The sequence below is a fragment of the Oncorhynchus nerka genome, linkage group LG12 (genome assembly GCF_034236695.1).
Source record: "Oncorhynchus nerka isolate Pitt River linkage group LG12, Oner_Uvic_2.0, whole genome shotgun sequence".
Classification (NCBI taxonomy): Eukaryota; Metazoa; Chordata; class Actinopteri; order Salmoniformes; family Salmonidae; genus Oncorhynchus; species Oncorhynchus nerka.
In genome coordinates, this window is record NC_088407.1 from 33310456 (window position 1) to 33331207 (window position 20752).

Sequence of the window (20752 nt, forward strand, 5' to 3'; positions counted from 1 at the left end):
ATAATGAAATGTTTTCCTTTGCCGAGAGGTTTTATATGCCAGCTAACAAGTCTAGGGGGTAGCTGGCCGCGTAGCTATGTTTCTGCTCAAGCCTCCATCACGATTTAAATGTCGCTCACAAAACTTTATTGAAACACCCCGTATGCAAAATAGCTTAGCTTAGCTATAGTAGCTTGGCTAACGTTATCTAGTAGGAAACGAGCAAAGTAAAAGTTGGGTGATGGGCTTTTAACTGTTTGTCACGTTGAGCCTGCAATGTTGGATTTTATCTCAACGCGACAGTACTTTGATAATGCAACAATCTGTGTTTGTTTGTTATTTCACACTCGAGTACTGTCTATTTGACCAGAGTGCAGGCTAGAAGAATCCGACGGAACGTGAGACCCTGCGGAACATCTCGAGAAGGCTACGCGCTAGGCTAGCTAGCTAGCTACCTACCCATTTGGGTGCGGGTTGGAGGGACATATAATAACAAAATATCGAAGATTGTTTTAAGTTAAACAGTTCATAAAATAATGCCCAGCAAAAAGAAGAAATACAATGCGAGATTCCCCCCGGTAAGTAGTTAAGCTTTGCTTGCTAAGCTGATAGCTAACTAACTTGATGATCTAAATCTGTGGAATGCTAGCTAGCTTGCTAACTTAGATCAACAGTGCACCCATTAATATGATTTGTTTTAGGTATGTTGCTAGCTAGTTAGCAGGCAAGAAGATAAAGCTAGTTAGCTGGATAACTTTGCAGTTAACAATGCGTATCTACAACTCTAGCTATCTAACTAATGGTAACGTTAGCTACCTAAGCTAGCCAGCCAGCCACTTGGGAGGGTGGCTATTAAAAAGGCATTGCTAGTTTAGTTTGTTCATTGTTGTTATTAAGTTTTCCAGCTGTACTAACTGATAGACGAGATTTAGTTATTGACCTAAACAAGTATTAGTTAGCTTGTTAGCTAGGCCTGCTAGGGGGTTGTATCATTCAGAATAAGTGAGACATGATCGGGAAAATTGGAGGATGTGGCTAGCGTTGTAAATGCTTGCCAGATACTAGCATAAGTTGTCAACAAACCAGTCCGCCTAGGAATGTCATGATACACTACATGACCAAAGGTATGTGGACACCTGCTCGTCAAACATCTAATTCCAAAATCATGGTCATTAAAATGGAGTTGCCCCCCCTCCTTCCCCCCTTTTCTGCCATAACAGCCTCCGCTCTTCTTGGAAGGCTTTCCGCTAGATGTTGTAATATTGCTGTGGGGACTTGCTTTCATTCAGCCACGAGGATTAGTGAGGCTGGGCGATTAGGCCTGGCTCGCAGTCGGCGTTCCAATTCATCCCAAAGATGTTCAATGGGGTTGAGGTCAGGGCTCTGCAGGCCAGTCAAGTTCTTCCACACCGATCAACAAACCATTTCTGTATGGACCTCGCTTTGTGCACGGGGGCATTGTCATGCTGAAACAGTTGCCACAAAGTTGGAAGCACAGAATCGTCTAGAATGTCATTTTATGCTGTAGCGCTAAGATATCCCTTCACTGGAACTAAGGCTGCGTAGTCCGAACCATGAAAAACAGCCCCAGACCATTATTCCTCCTCTACCAAACTTTACAGTTAGCACTATGCATTGGGGCAGGTAACGTTCTCCTGGCGTCCTCCAAACCCAAATTTGTCCGTCGGACTGCAAGCTGTTGAAGCGTGATTCATCACTCCAGAGAACGTGTTTCCACTGCTCCAGAGTCCAATGGCGGTGAGCTTTACACCACCAGCCAACTCTTGGCATTGCGCATGGTGATCTTAGGCTTGTGTGCAGTTGCTTGGCCATGGAAACTCATTTCATGAAGCTCCCGACTAACACTTCTTGTGCTGACGTTGCTTCCAGAGGCCATTTGGAACTCTGTAGTGACAAATTTTACCCGCTAGAGCACTCAATGGCTCTTTCTGTGAGATTGTGTGGCCTACCACTTCGCGGCTGAGCCGTTGTTGCTCCTAGACGTTTTCAATTCACAATAACCGCACTTACAGTTGACTGGAGCAGCTCTAGCACGCCAGAAATTTGATACGTGGACTTGTTGGAAAGGTGGCTGAAATAGCCAAATCCATTAATTAGAAGGGGTGTCCACATACTTTTATATATATATATAATGTACCTGCTGCCACTACTGTCAAATCTTGCTGAGCGAGGTAGCTAGATGTCTTTATTGTTGACCACCTCCCTGACTTCACATGTGAGATGAGCCAAAACAGACGAGGCAGAAGCCAAGAAGGTGCACGGTGGTCTCTAGCTTGGTAGGACAAAAGGTAGCAACAGCATCAAAATAAATAGGCCTATGGATTATATAATCGTCACCATAACAAACAACTATCTCCCAGTGCGGGTGTGTGATCTTTAGCTACCTATCGAGGTCATCACTTCTGCGCAGTACCTAAATCCTCAGATGCAAACGGATGGGAATAGACCTAGTTGAAAGTTATTTCGGGCATTTCTGTTGATAGCCTAGTTTATTTGTTATCTAAATATGGTCAATGTGCTGGGCATGTGTGGTTGGTTGATCAATTAGTAACTTGGCAATTATGCAGATACTCTAATGGTCGTAATCTTCAATGTGCTCTCTCACTGACCTCTTCCCATTTTGATTACAGGCCAGGATTAAGAAGATTATGCAGACTGATGAAGAGATAGGCAAAGTGGCTGCCGCCGTTCCTGTCATCATATGTATCCGTTCTTCTCACCTGAACGCTTCATCTGTATTTCATTGCAAGTTCACATGAACTGCATTTCAAAACGTGTATTTTATTGCCAATGACAATATGGAGATTATAGGGTTAATTGTTTGTTGTGCAGTTTGAATGAAAAGTCATATGACTCAACTGTTTTGACTTTTGAGGGGTCGTGTGCCTGGTAAGAGTCTAGCAATCACTCTTGAGTCGTTGCGAAATGTATAACTGTTCAGTTATTGAAGCCCAAATAAACCACTTTGGTCCTGTGTGGCTAGTGTCTACCTCCCCTTAACTCAACCACCAGCACGAGCTCTGGAGCTGTTCCTGGAGTCTCTCCTGACGAAAGCCTGTCAAGTCACCCAGTCCCGGAACGCAAAAACAATGACGACGTCACACTTGTAAGTCATGTATTCAGTTATCGGTGTTGGTCATAAGTTCAGTAGGGCTACAGATTGTAATGTTCAGCGTTCTTGTCTATCGGTGCTTTTTTGAAGCGATGGGGACGGTATTGTCTTTTTAAACAGTGTGTGTGTGTCTTGGTAGAAAACAGTGCATTGAGCTGGAGCAGCAGTTTGACTTCCTGAAGGACCTGGTAGCGGCAGTGCCTGACATGCAGGGCGAGGGAGAGGACAACCACGCAGAGGGAGGGGAAAAGGTTGCACGCAGGTAACGGACCCCGAACGATACTAACTGTTGACTTTGATAGGATATTACTGATGGTCTACTAAAGCTTTGTGTGTCGTTGAATGTGTGAATTATGCAATCTTGACTTTGTACTTGGTTTCCTCCAGAGGTCGAAAGCCGGGGTCAGGCCGCAAGAACGGAGGAGTTGGCTGCAAGGGCAAGGACAAGAAGCTATCAGGCACAGAGTCAGAGCAAGAGGTGGGTGTTGGCCTTAAATTTAGCAGCCACAAAGCATAATCTTAGCTTAGATAACAGTAACGTTTTATAGAGGGCAATGTTAGTTAGTTTGGCTTGGTGGCCAATTGAAGTTATCAGGTGTAATTGGGGGGATGTGAGGATAGAAGTTTATTTAGCTTTTCGTTGCCATGGGAACAGGATGACTCCGATGACAGCGAGACAGACGAGGATGAGGAAGACGGGTCTCAGTCAAGCACAAACCTGCAGCCACAGTCCCGATTCCACAGGTAATGGACATGGACAGGCGCGCACACACAGTTAACCACCACGCAACTGTACTCTTTGCTAATGTGCTTTCCTGGGTCGTATTCGGGCATTAACTTTCCATTTCACACAGTTTCAAAACATTTTCTTAACTGAACATGACCCTTTTGTGTGCGGGTACTATTACTAAAGGTGTTGTCCCCCTCTTCTGCCCTGTGCCACAGCCCAGACACCATGCCACCCCAGTACCTCCACATGGGCACCGCACAAGGGGGCCTGGCCATGCCCCTGGGCTCCTTTGCCCCCACCCCTCGCTGATGGGCACCGCACCCCCGCCTCCCCCCTCCATGCCGCACAAAGATGAAGACGATGATGATGAAGACTATGACTCTTAGCTCCCCCCCGCTCTTTTTACCTTTAATTTTCTCTTAAGTTCTTCTCTTCTGTGGCTGCATTGAGAAAGAGGTGAGTCTGGGTAGATGCTCACATGCGGCCCATTGTTAAGGAAAAGCCTCCAACAACTGGCAGTAAGGTGTGTAGACATGACAGCTGGCACCACTGAAGACGAGTAATCGGTTGTATATTGTGTTTAAATATTTGTTATTTTATTGTGGAGGAAAAAAGATGAACCAGGTTGTTTTATAAAGACAGGTGGTTGTTCTATTTGGAGTAAAAATGTCAGTTGATGTTCTGAAAGGCCCCCAGCCCAAGTACCGGTTTGATTAAGTCCCCCATTGTAGTTTGCACTTTGGTTATTCTCTCATCTCTGTTTTCTGCATACGTCATTGGTGTTCAACAGACATATCACTCCAGCTCCATGTCCACTTCTTCAACGTCTGCTCTGGTTCAGTTGAGATGATCCAACTGTAATGCCTGTGCAGCCTACGTAGCCTCATAGAATACTGTACACACAGACACCTTCTCGAGATGAAGTCAGAGCAGCGGTCGGTCGTATTTTGAAAGGGATCAGCACTTTCCTATAGCAAAGGGAGATGAGATGATTGTCTGTGAGGATTCTGAATTTGGCAGAGCGGTTAGATCTTGGTCTTGCTTTCGGAGTTGGCCATTATTGTACGTGGCTATTCCAATTGTTAGGGTGTGGGTAAGGAGATGTGTTTTACTGTAGGTTATGAATTCTTCTCAATGTGACTTGAGTTGAGGATTTTCCCCTTTTTTAATGCAACTTTTTATGACGATAATTGATCCTCCTGAAGACCTTGGCCATTAGCTTACGTCAACCATATTCACATGTCATTATGCTAATGATTACAACTCCAATTGGTTGTTTTTGTTGATTTGAAATACGAGTGACAAGTCACTGCTTTTGAGGTAAAATATGTTGTGTTGTACCCCCCCCCCCCCCTCCAACTATCTCCTTCTTGAAGACAGATATTTCTGTGCTGGCTATTCTTATCTGAAATGTACTGTGATGCTCCTCCTGGACCATAACATTGTTTTTAATGTTGTTAAACCGCTCACCTTTTCGCCTATAATTTGTTTTCAAAAATATATCGTCCCCCCACTTGGAATAAAATTCTCCTTTGTATTGTATTTTTTTCTTCTCTCTTTTTACATTGTTTTAATGTACACATTGAAATGCAGAGAAGGATAGGGCTCCCGTTTCAGTGTCTCTTGATATGAAATGTTTAAAGGTAGGCCGTTGAACTTGACGCTGTATGTAAAATTTTAACATTATTTTATTTTGTATGGGTGAAATAAAGTTCAGATTTCAATAAAACACTGCCCAACTATTTTTTTTTCTTTTACATTAAACGGCATGAGATATATTACCAAGCGTATCTGTGATATTACAAGCCACAATGCCATCAGCTATTTGTTGTTGAGTCCATTGAAACTGGCAATGAACTTCATTCCATTGGCACCTACGTGAAACATTGCACAAGGCTTCACCTTACGACTACACAGGAGTGTATAACACATTGTTTGAGTTCAACCCAAACCCATCCTACATTCTCTGGACTTCCCATTCCCATATGGAAAATCTGTACATTTCTCTCTAAGCCGCCTTCATGTCTCCTCCAAATACTTCCTGTCTCAGACTCCAGGTATAGAATAGAAATGGCCGACCATGCATTAGTACTCCTACGAAGTGTGTATAAACGTTTAACAATGGATGTTTGTCACCGCAGCTGATGTGATATGTGTTTTCCCCTGTCAAGGCCATGTTGTTATCAACAGAGTCGGCAAGGTGATTGAAGTGCAAGCCAGCACAGGTCTGTTCTGTGGGAGAGATTCCCATGGAGGGAAGATTTGATTCGATTAGAAACACTGAACAAAGAAAATACTCTTTCTGAAAAGGCAGTTCATTTTTCGTTCTCCGTGTGCACTGTGAACCCCCCTCTGAGTTTGGTTTCATATTGTAAATGTAACAGCAGGCCTGGCTCGGCCACCAGGCCACAAAAACAACTGCCTTCTTCCTGCACAAGTGATGAGTCAGCGCTGGGTAGCAGGGGGTGGGGGTGTTTGGCCGGGGTTATGGGAGGGGATTTACTTTCGGAGCGGCGGAGCAACAAAGGCCTGCCATGGGGCAGGGGAACCATCAAAGGCCTCAGAAGGAAGCACACTGTTTCCACACAGCAATACAGGGCAAAGGTGCCCTAGGTGGCAAAGTTTCAGGTTTCGTCTGTCTCAGACCCAAATAGCGTGACATGTTTTATGTTTATTCAATAGATGCACCTCTTCAGAGAAACAGCTACACTAAAGTGTTTTATGTACACTTTTGCATATTACACCATGCATAATCAACCTCATTAGTATTGGAGACTATGTAACCTATTATAGGCCTTATTAACTGAATTATATTTATATCTCAACATTTGCACGTTGGACCACTAACTTGCCAAATACGAGTGTATTTATTTCTCACACAGATATTCCAGTGAACCTCAAATATAGAAAACGGGGAATTAGTCCGCATATTACTGCTGCCTCCACCAGAACGCGAGTTGCGTTGTTTCTGTCACCTGGGGCGTATTCATTCCGCCGATTCTGTTGTAAAACATTTCTTCAATGTAAGCAAACGAAAATAAATGGGGAGTGACCTAACTGAATTTGTCCAAAGTAAAACTCTGGGTTTAGTTGCAGAACGGAAGCACTGTTTGGACTAATGGAGAGTTCGTTTTGCATGGTCCCGTGCCCCGGGTGAGTGGAGATAATATTGAAGGACCAATGGAAAGGTCAAAAATCTACTGACTCCGCCCAGGGGCACCGGACCATGAAACACGAAATCGCCCAATGATTAAACCCCTGACGCTTTCTTTTCCTGCTGGGAAAAAAGTGACTAAACCACACCCTCTTCTCTGACTGTAGGCACAGACGTAGAGTGGTTCGAGAACGGGACGACGGCTAAAGGAAGTGGGGGACATGATAACAATAATGCATCTATCATGACGCTTTTTGGACATCGGTAATAACAACGAGCTTGTCGGAGCTTGGCACTAAAGTGTCGTTACGCACGAAGGACAATACATGATTTGTTTCCGGTGTGCGGTTCTCTTTAAAAAAAAAAAGTAGACTCAGAAGCAGGATCGTGCAGTTCTTCCTGTTGCAAACTCGGTGGATATAAAGTTCTTATGGAATATACCGACTTGTACAATTGAGACATTGTATATCACCACCGGGCGAAATATGCATACAGTTGGGCAAACGGATGTGAGATTTGTTGACAGAACGCATAGAAGTTTCGTCCAGATACCGTTGGTCGTGCTGTGGGTTTAGGGCGAGTTGGTCAGCTTTGAAATTTGCGGTAAAGCATGGGGTTCGCCTGACTGAACGCTCCTTTCCTGCTATTCTTCTCGTCTTTTCAGCGCTTCCTGCTTATGACGGCCACGGCACTTAATGGCTAAAAATACAGACAGCTCTAAATGGAACACTAAATGGAGTTGAGCTCTTTTGTTGAGGTTATTATTGTCCAATGTTCTGGATATTTTACAACCACCTGATGCTAATTTTAGTGACTGATCCATCCAGTTCTCTGCACAGTCTTGGTTTTGTTATAATGGAATAAGTTCCCCTTTATTTCAAATTCCAATCTCAGCACATACTCATTGGTTAATATGTGACTGTGTGGTATAATAATAGAGTAATTAAGTGAACTATGTGCTCAAACCACACATTGAAACAGCACATAAGTTAAGTATCAACTTGCTTTATGGAGACAATTCTGCCATTTTACAAATTGGAACACTTTGGCAGAACTGGTCACATCCATGGCCTTTGTTTGATCGTTGCCAGCTCCAATGGAAACATAAGCAGTCCATGTCGAGTCGTATGAGAGGCGCTTTTTATCCTGTTATCTTTGAACACTGTTGTGTTCCTGTTGGCCAGGCCTTTGAACGCTTTTCACGGGTCCCTGATGAACCAACTAGACACAGAGGAACGGGAGAGTGGCGCAATAAAGTACTCTATTGTGCTTTATTTTGGAAAATCTAACCCGGTGTCTGAGCATTTGCTCATTGCGGCTCCATGGAGCCGCTGAAGACCATTTTTACCCGCGGCCCACTGTCGAACTGGAAAGGTTTGGATCAATCGCAAAAAGGGAACTTCACCAATACTGTGTGGACGGCTTTATTCGACTATGAAGCGTCCGGTAAAGACGAGCTCACCCTCCACAAAGGTGACCTGGTGGAAGTCCTGTCGCTGGACTCTGAGATATCCGGTGACGAGGGCTGGTGGGCGGGCAAGGTCAACAACAAAGTGGGCATCTTCCCCTCAAACTACGTGTCCTTCAAGCCCCCTTCATATGGGAAACTGCAGGGCACTGGGGTCGGGGAGCTTGGGCCAGCCGTGGTGGGGGAGTTCGAACCCGAGGCTGTGGATTTCAGGGAGCTGAGCCTCGAGGAGGTCATTGGGGTCGGAGGCTTCGGCAAGGTGTATCGCGGTACGTGGAGAGGTGGGCTGGTGGCCGTGAAGGCGGCCCGCCAGGACCCGGACGAGGACATCAGCGTGACGGCCCAGAACGTGCGTCAGGAGGCCCGGCTGTTTGCCATGCTCACTCACCCCAACATCATCGCCCTCAAAGGGGTTTGCTTACGGGAACCCAACTTGTGCCTCATCATGGAGTACGCATCCGGTGGTGCACTGAGCCGAGCATTGGCCGGGCAGCGCATCCCGCCCCACGTCCTGGTCAACTGGGCGGTGCAGATCGCCAGGGGCATGCTCTACCTGCACACGGAGGCCATTGTTCCTGTCATCCACCGTGACCTTAAGTCTAACAACAGTAAGTCCCTGCACTAGGCCCGTCTATGTCCAGAGCCTTTTAAAAAAAATGTTTTACACGATGCACAGTGGTTAGAACATTGTTATAGACAACACCTAGTGAGACCCAGAACATCATATCCAGGTGGCATTTCCTTAGCTCCATGACAAACTATCAAGTTCAGTTTCACCTGGACACTTGGCTCTGAGTGAAATGCTGGTTTGCTACCTATTTGCTGGGGATCTTGGCCTACAGGACTCAGGCAGGGGATTGTCAGGACATGTGCACTGCAGGCTAGGGTATATGTTGTATCACCACAAGATACACCACACCGTTTGCCTTTGACAAAGCTCAACCCCCCCCCACACTACAATATTGACTTTAATAGCTCACAATTTACAAGTACAAACATCCCACCTTTTAGACAAATGCAATTTTTCAACCACACACTAATGCTACACACACACACACACACACACACACACACACACATCACAACTTCTGCTACCAGACTTATTATACTGCTCAATTTATACACTTGTCCCCCAATACACGTGCAAATATTGGACTACATTTTGTGCCTTCCTGTTTTATACTTGCTCAAATGTATTATTCTATTCTACTGCCATTTTACTTTAGGTTCATATCATCATTTCTTATTGTTGTTTCATTGTCGAGAAGGAACCTGAACGTAAGCGTTTCGTTGGACGATTTATACCGTACTTATCCCGTACATGTGACTCATTTAAAGTTTCAACTTGATTGTGAAAGTCTAGTGAGCATTTCTCGATAACGAGACCAGCTGCTTCGCGAGCAAAAGGTCAAGAATTCTAGTGGATGCATTTCAAGTCCGTCACAATTCACCCTTTGGACTTGTGGGAATAACAGTGATATAGGTGTTTTGGACTCTGGCCACGTAGACCTATACCATGGACCTTATACCACATCAAATAGATGTAGTGAAGGTGATAAAGAGAGAATTCAACTCTCTCAATCCATAACAAACGGTTGTTGGAACTGTCAGGCTGAGTGTGTCTAAGTGACATTGATAGTCAAAACACAAGGCCACCTGAATTGACACACCGAGGCAAAACCATTATTATACCTTTTGACAAGTCCAATAATCCGTGTCAGAGGCTCGGCAATGTTCAGGGTTTGTAATTGTTCAGCGTCCCCTCTTTTAGTTTGTTCAAATCACCAAATAATCCCTCTGAACAGCCATGTTACCTTACGCAAAATATCAAGGTTATTTTTTTTTTAGTTTGACTAGAGACCGGCACCACTTCTTAGAATATGGGCCTTGGTAGGTCTGCGTTAGTAGTTTTATACCCAGTTTCAAGGTTTTCGGTCACACCTATCCCTAGTTAGGCCAAAGTATCACTGTTTTCAGTACATATTCATTGATTCTCACAATGCACAATCCTTTCACTTGTTCCACTGCACCTTTCCTCTCTCAACCCCCGACTTGCTTCATGACCCAGGACAATTACTTTTTCACTTTAATATGTCTGCCAAACAAAGACCATTCATTTCAATGTTTAACCAACCATACAACTCTATGCACAGGGACTACTTTGAAACATTTCCCAAAAAACACATTTTAGTAGAAGAACTGTGCAGATTAAACTTTGGGTAACGGAATTTCGATAAACTCTTCCTCAGGTTTTTATGCGACCACGTTTTCCAAAAACTCTTAAATATCCACTCCGAATTAAGATTGAAAGATGTCTGCAGAAATAATGGAGACTGACAATGGCACCTTGAGTTTGAAGAAATCTCTAATTATTGAACTCCAGTAAGTGAGTTGGATTTACGCCCAGTAACAGAATTTCATCATGGGTCTCTTGCCTGAACTAAACAGAAATGGTTAAAAATGTCATTCTCCTCATGTTTCACAAGTTTTGACATCACAGCACAGAACAGCAGAGTACAGTAGAGTACAATGCAGCACATCAGAGAGTACAGTACAATGTACTGTACGATACTCTACTTTTCTGTACTGTACTACTGTAGTGTACTGTACCCTACTGTGCTCTACTCACTGTACTGTGCTTTGCTAACCAAACTTGTGAAATATAAATATAAGTATCTATGACGGGGTCCAGATTTGGTCCGGTCCGTCTGTGGACATTATTAACATCAAGGCCAGGGTGGACTGACCAAATGTCATCTACTTTTCAACATCCATGGACCTCTGGCGTCGGTCCGTGCTCAGTGGTTGAGGATGCTGGTTACAGTCAATGGAAAGAGAGGGGACTCATTGGTAGGTGTCAGTGAGAGGTTGGGAGAGGTGACATTAAACTGGAGAGTGAGAGAGCGGGAGGGAGGAGTTTAATACTCTTTGTTTGACCACCAGACAACAAAGCAAAATAAAACCGTTATGAGCTGAACATAACAGTATGCCAGTGGAAGAGAGACCAGTAGCAGGTGACACAACTGTAGTTTGTGCCAGTGGAAGAGAGACCAGTAGCAGGTGACCCAACTGTAGTTTGTGCCAGTGGAAGAGAGACCAGTAGCAGGTGACCCAACTGTAGTTTGTGCCAGTGGAAGAGAGACCAGTAGCAGGTGACCCAACTGTAGTTTGTGCCAGTGGAAGAGAGACCAGTAGCAGGTGACCCAACTGTAGTTTGTGCCAGTGGAAGAGAGACCAGTAGCAGGTGACCCAACTGTAGTTTGTGCCAGTGGAAGAGAGACCAGTAGCAGGTGACCCAACTGTAGTTTGTGCCAGTGGAAGAGAGACCAGTAGCAGGTGACCCAACTGTAGTTTGTGCCAGTGGAAGAGAGACCAGTAGCAGGTGACCCAACTGTAGTTTGTGACTATGGTGATTTCCCAATGGTTACCAATTCATTTGTGGTATTTCTGTTACTGAATTATGAGTTTAAGTCTCTCAATTCATATACAAATTTGATATCAGTAAAATCACTAACTTATTGGTAGGTCTCCCATTACTTGTTACTTATTTACACTTTCATTATTCTCCATGAAGGAGAGAAATTTGAAAATATATTAAGGCTATGTAGGTATTTGGGAAAGGAATTAAGGCAATCTTTCTTAAACTTACTGAAGGTAAACAATTTCTCAAACTAAATATAAATGTTGATTTTAGTTTGCAAGAGTCATCACATCAATATTATTGTGTTTTGATGTATTTCTGATAGCTTTTTAAGACTATTTCTGGTAGATGTTTTGTATGACCCATTTTCCATCTGTTTATCCAGAAATCAAAGCCTTTACTTTGAGCACATTTTTTAAGATGGAAAATGTATCTACACCTTAATTTCCCCAAAATATAGACTCTCTTAGCTTTCATTTGACACCAAATGTGATACGCTCCTATGAACTAACAATTGTTAGTGCTCATGTGTCCTTTTTTTAGAGGGAAATGCCCCCACACTGTTCAGACTGAGCAGACATCAACGAAACCCACTGGACTGGAAAACACCCATGTTGTGTAAAGAAAAGCTTTTTAAATGCAGGGTTTATAGGCTATATGGAGCGGCACATCCAACACAGTCCCTCTCTACCTCCTACCTTTGTTTTTTTTATTTAATTCTCTGAAGCTTTGTCCCAGGCCTGCCTTTACTTGTCTCGATCCTGCTGTTTGGGGAAGGAGATGTCTGTGTTTTAGAGAGAGAGAGCGAGAGATCTTCCTTCGGTGTTTCACCAGTCACTTTTTAAAGTGTACGGGTGAACCAAGGAAAGTATCAAGGAAAGGTGCACACTATTCAAGTTGGCGCCATTGAAAATGCAATGAGGTTGGAGCTTCTAAAATTGGACACAAGCCACTGACACACAGCGAGGCCTTACATTCAATAAGACAGTAAGTGAAAGGAGAAAGGTTGTCAAGTTCTACACGTTGCTCCGGTTTTGTGATGAAACAAACGTACATCTGTCCTGTGAAGTCCACAAAGCAAACGATGCATCCAAACCGATACTTTTGGTCATGTAGTGCATGTGGACAACTGCTCTTCGAACATCTCATTCCAAAATCATGGGCATTAATATGGAGTTGGTCCCTCCCCTTTGCTGCTATAACAGCCTCCACTCTTCTGGGAAGGCTTTCCACTAGATGCTGGAACATTGCTGCGGGGTCTTGCTTCCAGTCAGCTACGAGCATTCGTGAGGTTTGGCACGGATGTTGGGCGATTAGGCCTGGCTCGCAGTTGGCGTTCCAATTCATCCCAAAGATGTTCGATGGGGTTGAGGTCAGGGCTCTGTGCAGGCAAGTCAAGTTCTTCCACACCGATCTTAACAAACCATTTCTGTATGGACCTCGCTCTGCGCACGGGGCATTGTCATGCTGAAACAGGAAAGGGCCTTCCCCGAACTGTATCCACAAAGTTGGAAGCACAGAATCGTCTAGAATGTCATAGTATGCTGTTGCATTAACATTTCCCTTCACTAGAACTAAAGGGCCTAGCCCGAACAATGAAAAACAGCCAAAGACCATTATTCTTCCTACCACCAAACTTTACAGTTGGCACTATGCATTGGGGCAGGTAGCATTCTGCTGGCATCCTCCAAACCCAGATTCGGCCGTCGGACTGCCAGATGGTGATGCGTGATTCATCACTCCAGAGAACACAATTCCACTGCTTCAGAGTCCAATGGCGGCGAGCTTTACACCACTTCAGCTGATGCTTGGCATTGTGCAGCTGCTCAGCCATGGAAACCCATTTCATGATGCTCCCAATGAACAGTTCTTGTGCCGACGTTGCTTCCAGAGGCTGTTTGGAACTCAGTAGGGATAGACAATTTTTACTAGCTTCATTACTCTGCGATCCCGTTCTAAGAGCTTGTGTGGCCTACCACTTTGTGGCTAAGCCGTTGTTGCTCCTAGACGTTTGCACTTCACAATAACAGAACTTACAGTTGATGGGGACAGCTCTAACAGGCAGACATTTTACAAACTGACTTGTAAAGGTGGCATCCTATGATGATGCCACGTTGAATGTCACTGTGCTCTTCAGTAAGGGCATTCTACTGCCACTGTTTGTCTATGGAGATTGCATGGCGGTGTGCTCGATTTTATACCCGTCAGCAGCTGGTGTGGCTGAAATAGCCGAATCCACTAATTTGATGGAGTGCCCACGTGCTTTTGGGTGTATTTATAGTGTATATCACCTGTAGAATGGTCAAACAAGTTCAAGTTTAGTGTTACTGCAAGTCAGCACAAAGACAACAGACACTGCCTCCAGTATTCCAGCACCATTTCAATTTAGTATTCCAGCATAAAATCAACAAGACTATATACAAACTTAAATATACCAAAAACAATTTAGTCCAATCAATGTTGCTAAATATCATGCTTCTGTCCATGGTACTGATTTGTGGTGTGTGCGCAAGTTAGACAAGACATGTTGACTCACCCTACTTGTAGACTGGTTGAAGGCCAATGCCATCCTCTCATGTTGGCAAAATGTTGATGGCTCTCATTGTTAGTTTTAGTTGTCATAGTCTGCCTAGCTAATATGCTTGCTAGCCTGACTTCCTGGCATGGGCAACAATGAACCACTAAGTTAACCTAGCTAACTTTAGCATACTTGGATACAGATTGAACTTCCATCGTCTCAGGCCAGTGGCACAACTAATAAATGAATCGCCATCAAAATCATTGGCCTGTACAGAGAATGAAGTCAAAACCAGAAGTCAAAATCCCCATCTCCATCCATGGTTTAGGAAAGGGACAATTCAGAAAGTTAGCTACTACAGGACATCAACTCAAGCAGACCAGAATCTGACACGTTTTTTTTCTGAAAATTGCGTTTTTCCTAGGAAGTGATTTTTAATTGGTCTGAAACAAAATCCAAACTGGCCACCAGGACAACCCACAGTTGCACTAAGCTCAACGCTGATTGGTTAATTATTTTATAGTTGTTCTTTTATCAAGGGAGGCCAAATGCTTGTTGGCATCAGTCAATCAAACGCTACGGCGGCAACATGTTATACTCTTTTGGTCCAGACGGGTCCAGACATCCTGAGAAGAGGGGCGCTGTTTCCCTCGCTCGGGTTATTTCTCAGCTGAGATTCAGCCACTTGCGAATTGACAGATGATGAAAACACAAAGAGACGAAAAATACATTTTGATATTTTTTTTTTTTGTCAAATATTTGGGGAAGCCCGGCTTCCCTTGGCTTCCACGAATACACGCCACTGGTCCTGACACACGCATTTTGTGATTTCACATGTTTTTGAGAAACTTACCCCAAACAGAAAGTCACTTCCTCATCCCTGTTGTGTAGTCTGGGGGGTCTGACAAAATGTAATCTAACGTTGCAGATACATTTTGGAATTCGCACAATTTCATGTGTAGAACATCTGAAGACCTGCATCACTATACTGATCGCGTTGCCGTTTCTAAAATGATGCATTTGTTTTTTTTTTTGGGGGGGGGGCCCATACTACAAGGATATGGAAGGGATTTGCTGTTTTGGGGTAAGTTTCTCAAAAACGTGAAATCACAAACCGTGTCTGGATGCTTTAACAGGCCATTTACATCAAAAAATAGAGATTTGGTTGTAAAGAAAATGTAAATGTGTCCATTTTAAGGGTGAAATACACTTTCTATAGGTGTAGAGATTTTAAAAGATAAAAGCCTGCAGCTTTGTTACAAATCAGTGAAGCTGATTGTACTTACTGCGTGAATGGAAGATGCTGATTGAACAGGATCATTGAAGAAGGTGCACACAGAGGAAGGTCTTGGATGCAGGCCAGAGGCCAGAACTGGACTTCTGTTGAAAGTAAATACAGAGGAAGGTCTTGGATGCAGGCCAGAGGCCAGAACTGGACTTCTGTTGAAAGTAAATACAGAGGAAGGCCTTGGATGCAGGCCAGAGGCCAGAACTGGACTTCTGTTGAAAGTAAATACAGAGGAAGGTACAGCCTCTTCCTCTCGCATTCCCAGTACTAGCACACACACACACACACACACATACCTTGGGACCCCTTATCAGTCAGTCATTGACACCACGGCCCTCAGATACACACAATCAGTCATAAACACATTGGCTCACGCACATTATATTTACACCCACTATAAATATACACTATAGTTTGAAATCACATGGGAAATTACACACTAAGCATTGGTGGAGTCAAACTAAATTTAATGGCCCTTTAAAAAAATTGTTTTTAAAGAAGAACTACGGTTTAAGTACATCTTGGAACAACAAGTATTTTTTTTCTTTTCTTCCCAGAGTGGATAAGTATCTGATATACTGGTGGTATATGGATGTGTTTTTGTTCAGGGTCCTTAGCGCCGCAACGCAGCACACTGAAAACATCCCTTGTGTTGCTCTGCCCTCCCAGACACACACTGGCAGCCTCTCGCTACTTACACACTCGTTCTCACACACATCAACATTCCCAAATTCACCGAGGAGAATTACGAGGGCAGTTTGGACATTTAGCCCGTAGTGGCGGCATGTGAGGTATTCAGGCCAGGATGTAGAGACATTTTGAACTTGATAAACTCCTGAATTGCAACCCGTATTTCTATAACTCTGGCATGTTGACTTTCATCATCTGTAGCAGGGGCTGCTGCGGCAATAGAGTAGCTTTGCCAGTCGAGTCTATTGTCAGAGACAAACAATACTAGGCTAAAGTGTGCTGATCTAGGATCAGGTCCCCCTGTCCTTGTGATCATATTCACAATGATCTAGGAAAGCAAAACTGATTCTAGATCAGTACTCCTCCTCTGAGATGCTGTATGAATACAGGCCCTGATATGGACATTTTGAAAGTAAATCCAAGAGGTATTGTATGTAAATTAAATGGTTAGATACCAATGGGGCTTGACCGTTATGGCCAGTTAGTCACTTTTTGTTAAGTGGTAGCTTTACTTTGTAGTTTACTGGGTAAATAGGTCATGGGATGAGTAGGAGGAGATGGTACTCGTAAAGTCAAATCAATAACTCATCTGCATATTCAAACCGAAAGCAAACTATATTCTGTTTTGTGAAGGAACTGGAATGAGATCCTGGTATTGGAGATAGAAACAGGTTGGATGCTAAATGTAGCCACAAATTGATTGAATAAATAACCTTGCTGTAGGTCAATTCCCGTCTTCTATTTTCAATCAATCCGTAATAAAAAATAAAGTAGAACACAAAGTTGATAGCCGTTCTTGTTTGTCGCCGTTGGATGAAACGACAACATTCCAACCCCCAATCTACAGTAGCAAACGCAGCCGACAGACCGTGGCAAGGAAATACTCCCCCGGCCTCAATAGGAACAAACCTGTCCTTTTATCCTTTTCACTGACTGCTTCAATACCAGTGTGTTGCTGCCTAACAGGAATCACCTGTGATTGTGTGGCAGTGCCAGGTTCTGTGGAGGCTGTCAGGGCAGGGCTCAGCTGCTTTCCCATTGGAACAGTGTCTGGCGGACTGTGATAAGAGTGCAGTAGGCCCAGGAGGGGTGAGGGTAGCTGGCCTCCCCTCTAGCTCTGTGTTCCCTTCTCTTTATTTTGGAAAGGCCGGGCAAGCTGCATCCTGAGATCCCAGGGTCTGATTGGCATAGGGAGGGAGGGGGGCAGGTAGGAGCTGGCACGGGATTCCCATACACACACTGTTGGCTTGGATACACGCATGCATGGATATACACACACATGCACGGACAGTATGTGTGTACACACACACACACACACACACACACACAAACAACTAATAGTTCCAGAATAATATGCTGTGTGGAACAGAGAGCCGGAGGATGAGGGCCTGGACAACACAACTCCAGTGAATGAGAGGAGTGAGGGACCAAACGAGACACTAAGGTCACACCACAGAAGATGTGGAGAGAGAGTTCCAAAACCCAGGGAATCAGGGAGAGGTCTTTTCCAGGCTTCCAGCTAGTTCTCTCACTGGCTTGGTTTGGCATCTTTTCTAAAGTGAGCCGATGGAGAATTCTTACCATTGGTTGATATTTGGCCAGAACGATTTGACTAATTGTCCTGTTGTTATGCTTCTCTGTACATCCTGTATGCTTCTCTGTACCTGAGCATTTGTATGTGTGCATGCAGCTGTTGTACCAGAGTCGAGCAGTGGAGGCTGCTGAGGGGAGGACGGCTCATAAAGATGGCTGGAACGGCACAAACGTAGTGGCATCAAACGCATTGAAAACACGTTTGATAACACTCCACTTATTCCAATCCAGCCATTAACCACGAGCCCGTCCTACCCAATTAAGGTGGCACCAACCGGTGGAGTCGAGGTATGCTTATCATACCGCTACATTTTCCGTTCTGCGCGATTGTGCAAACATTAGTGAACATTTCTTGTCAATCAAACCTTGATAAGCTAGCTTAACTAGCTAGATCAATGCACGACACGGGACCATCACATTGTACTATGTTGCATAAAGGGGACCGTCTTTAAAAAAAAAAGTAGGAAGTAACTGCCCACTTATACACCAGCCACCTCTGACCCGACCTCCTGAGGTTGACCGCGGATTGACTCCCAGGGTCTGAGTTTCCTAGGATACCAGAGAGGCCGGCGCGAAAGGGCCGACTCCGCCGCAAAATCTGTCAGCGCGAGAATAAAGCACGAAGCAGCCCAAGTTAGTATTTTTCTGTATGGAGGTCAACGAGAGAGTCAAATTAAGTCAACATTAACATTGTATTGCTCATTTGCTCAAGTGAGGCTTATTTGATCAAATAGAGGTTTTGTAATATTTAGGTTGTTACAAATATCCTGATATAAGTGGACGCACGTGGCATCCTGGCAACTTTGAGTAAAAAAATAAAATAAAAATATATATATATTGGAGTTGTGCCTGTTGTTCACATGCCCTCGCATGAACTAGAATGTTCTGCCTCCTGCCTGCCTTCCGCCTTTGCTGACATGTATTCCCATTGTTAGAGCAGACTGTCCAAAATCTAGATCGTCTTTGAGGAGGCTGAGCTAATGGAGGTTAAACTTCAACGACTGATGTTAGTGTTGTCAGCTTCCCTGCTTCTTGTGAAGAGAGAGAGAGAGACTTGTAGCTATGTTGTACCACTGTTGTTTTGTATAGGTGAATTTAGCTTTTACGTACTTTAGCTGCCAAGAGGAAAATACTCAATGACTAGACTTGGTGTATGTTATGAAGAACCCATTGACAGAGCAATCCCTTAATGTGCCCTTCTTAAGAGGAGGCCTAGGGTCTGAGGAGAACTTGTCTTTTATAATGCCAAGTAACTAAATGCCCTGTTAATACCACATCAACTCTAATATGTTTCAGGTTAATCACGAGTTGTGTTCTCTTGCAAGTTGCTGTTTTGCTGCTTTTCGTCCATATCTCTCTGTGTCTCTCTCTCTCTTTCGGTTTCTCTCTCTCTCTCCATCTCCCTCTATCACTATGTCAGTGTTAGAGGTTGCCAGACTGTCTGTCAGCCTATGGCTCTGTCCCTCAGGGGACAAAGCTCCCGTTCTTCGTGGGGAAAGCCCCCTCCCCTGTCGGAATTCTCCCTCGCCTACAGGCAGAGAGCAGAGCCGGCCCAAACACACAGGAGGGGAGGGCAGAGAGAGATGAAATCGAATAAAATTGTATTGGTTGCGTACACACATTTTTGCAGATGTTATTGCAGGTGCAGTTTCTATTTCCAAACCGTGCAGTAATACCTAACAATACACACAAATCTCCAAAACATTAAGACATATCAGAATGAGCCATGTCCGAGTCCAGAATAGAAATATATCTATATATTGGCTTGAATAGACAGTATATGAATAGAAAAGATGTGTACAGCAGTAGTTCTATAGGATGAGGCTTGACTAGAATACATATGAAGTGGGTATAACAGCATGTGAACGTTATTAAAAAGTGACCAGTGTTTAATGACTATGTACATAGGGCAGCGGTCTCTAAGGTGTAGGTTAGAGCAATGGTTCCCAAACACACACACACACACACACACACACCGACCATAACATCAGCCAACAGCCATGATCATATAGGGAACTCGGTGCAGCTTTCAACTTACTCTTAAAAGTTGTAAAAATAAATTGGGTAGTGCATCATCACTTTTCCTCTTCTCATGCCAGTCCTTTTCTATAGACAGCATTTTATAACTTGTCAGTAATGTCCAGATCAGCTAGGGTTCAAGGTTTTACATTTTTACCTTTTTTTTAGGCCATATTGTTGTAATTTTTGTTGTCACTCAAATATCACATCAATACACATTTGACATGGCAACGTGCATAGAATTGCTCTAAAATGTGCTTTAAAAGTGCAACATTTTCTTTGCACCCCATGACAGAATGTGTAAAATTGCAGGAAATAAGCTTTAAAACCTGCTAAATTCTCTCTACCAAGAAGTGTGAACAGTTTGTGTGATGAACCATGCTTGTGCCCATAGAAATAGATGTGGCGCGCCCGCACGCAGGGGAGGGGCACGAGATGTTTCCCAATGCTGGAAGAGGGGGGTGCCTGAGTGAAAAAGTTTGGGAACCCCTGGGCTAGAGTTCCGGCTAGTAACAGTAACTAAGGTTCTCACCCTCTCCATCGATGGGGGTGTGCTCTCTGCTGTCTCCTGAAGTCCACGATCAGCTCCTTGTTTTGTTGAGGGAGAGGTTATTTTCCTGGCACCACTTTGCCAGGGTCCTCCCCTCCTCCTGTAGGCTGTCTCGTTGTTGGTAATCAGGCCTACCATTGTTAAGTCGTCAGGAAACTTGATGATTTGAGTTGGAGACTTGCGTGGCCACGCAGGAGGGGCTGAGCACG

At 44.2% G+C, this 20752-nt stretch overlaps 2 protein-coding genes across 3 annotated transcripts in view; both read left to right on the plus strand.

Moving 5' to 3' along the window:
* Window positions 1-151: 151 nt before the first annotated feature.
* LOC115138162 (dr1-associated corepressor-like) lies at window positions 152-5571 on the plus strand. Its single transcript, XM_029674691.2, has 7 exons — window positions 152-557; window positions 2631-2703; window positions 3013-3106; window positions 3252-3374; window positions 3500-3590; window positions 3768-3856; window positions 4058-5571. The coding sequence occupies exons 1-7, from the start codon at window positions 516-518 to the stop codon at window positions 4149-4151; spliced, it is 606 nt and encodes a 201-aa protein (XP_029530551.2). The 5' UTR covers window positions 152-515; the 3' UTR covers window positions 4152-5571.
* A 1575-nt stretch (window positions 5572-7146) lies between these two features.
* LOC115138163 (mitogen-activated protein kinase kinase kinase 11) overlaps window positions 7147-20752 on the plus strand; it is a 50446-nt gene continuing 36840 nt past the window's right edge. Inside the window, exon 1 of one of the 2 annotated variants that reach the window (XM_065025516.1) lies at window positions 7147-9072. In XM_065025516.1, the coding sequence (XP_064881588.1) occupies window positions 8319-9072 (754 nt within the window). In that variant the 5' untranslated portion in view covers window positions 7147-8318. The remainder of the gene's footprint in view (window positions 9073-20752) is intronic. The other variant, XM_029674692.2, reaches the window with a different exon arrangement.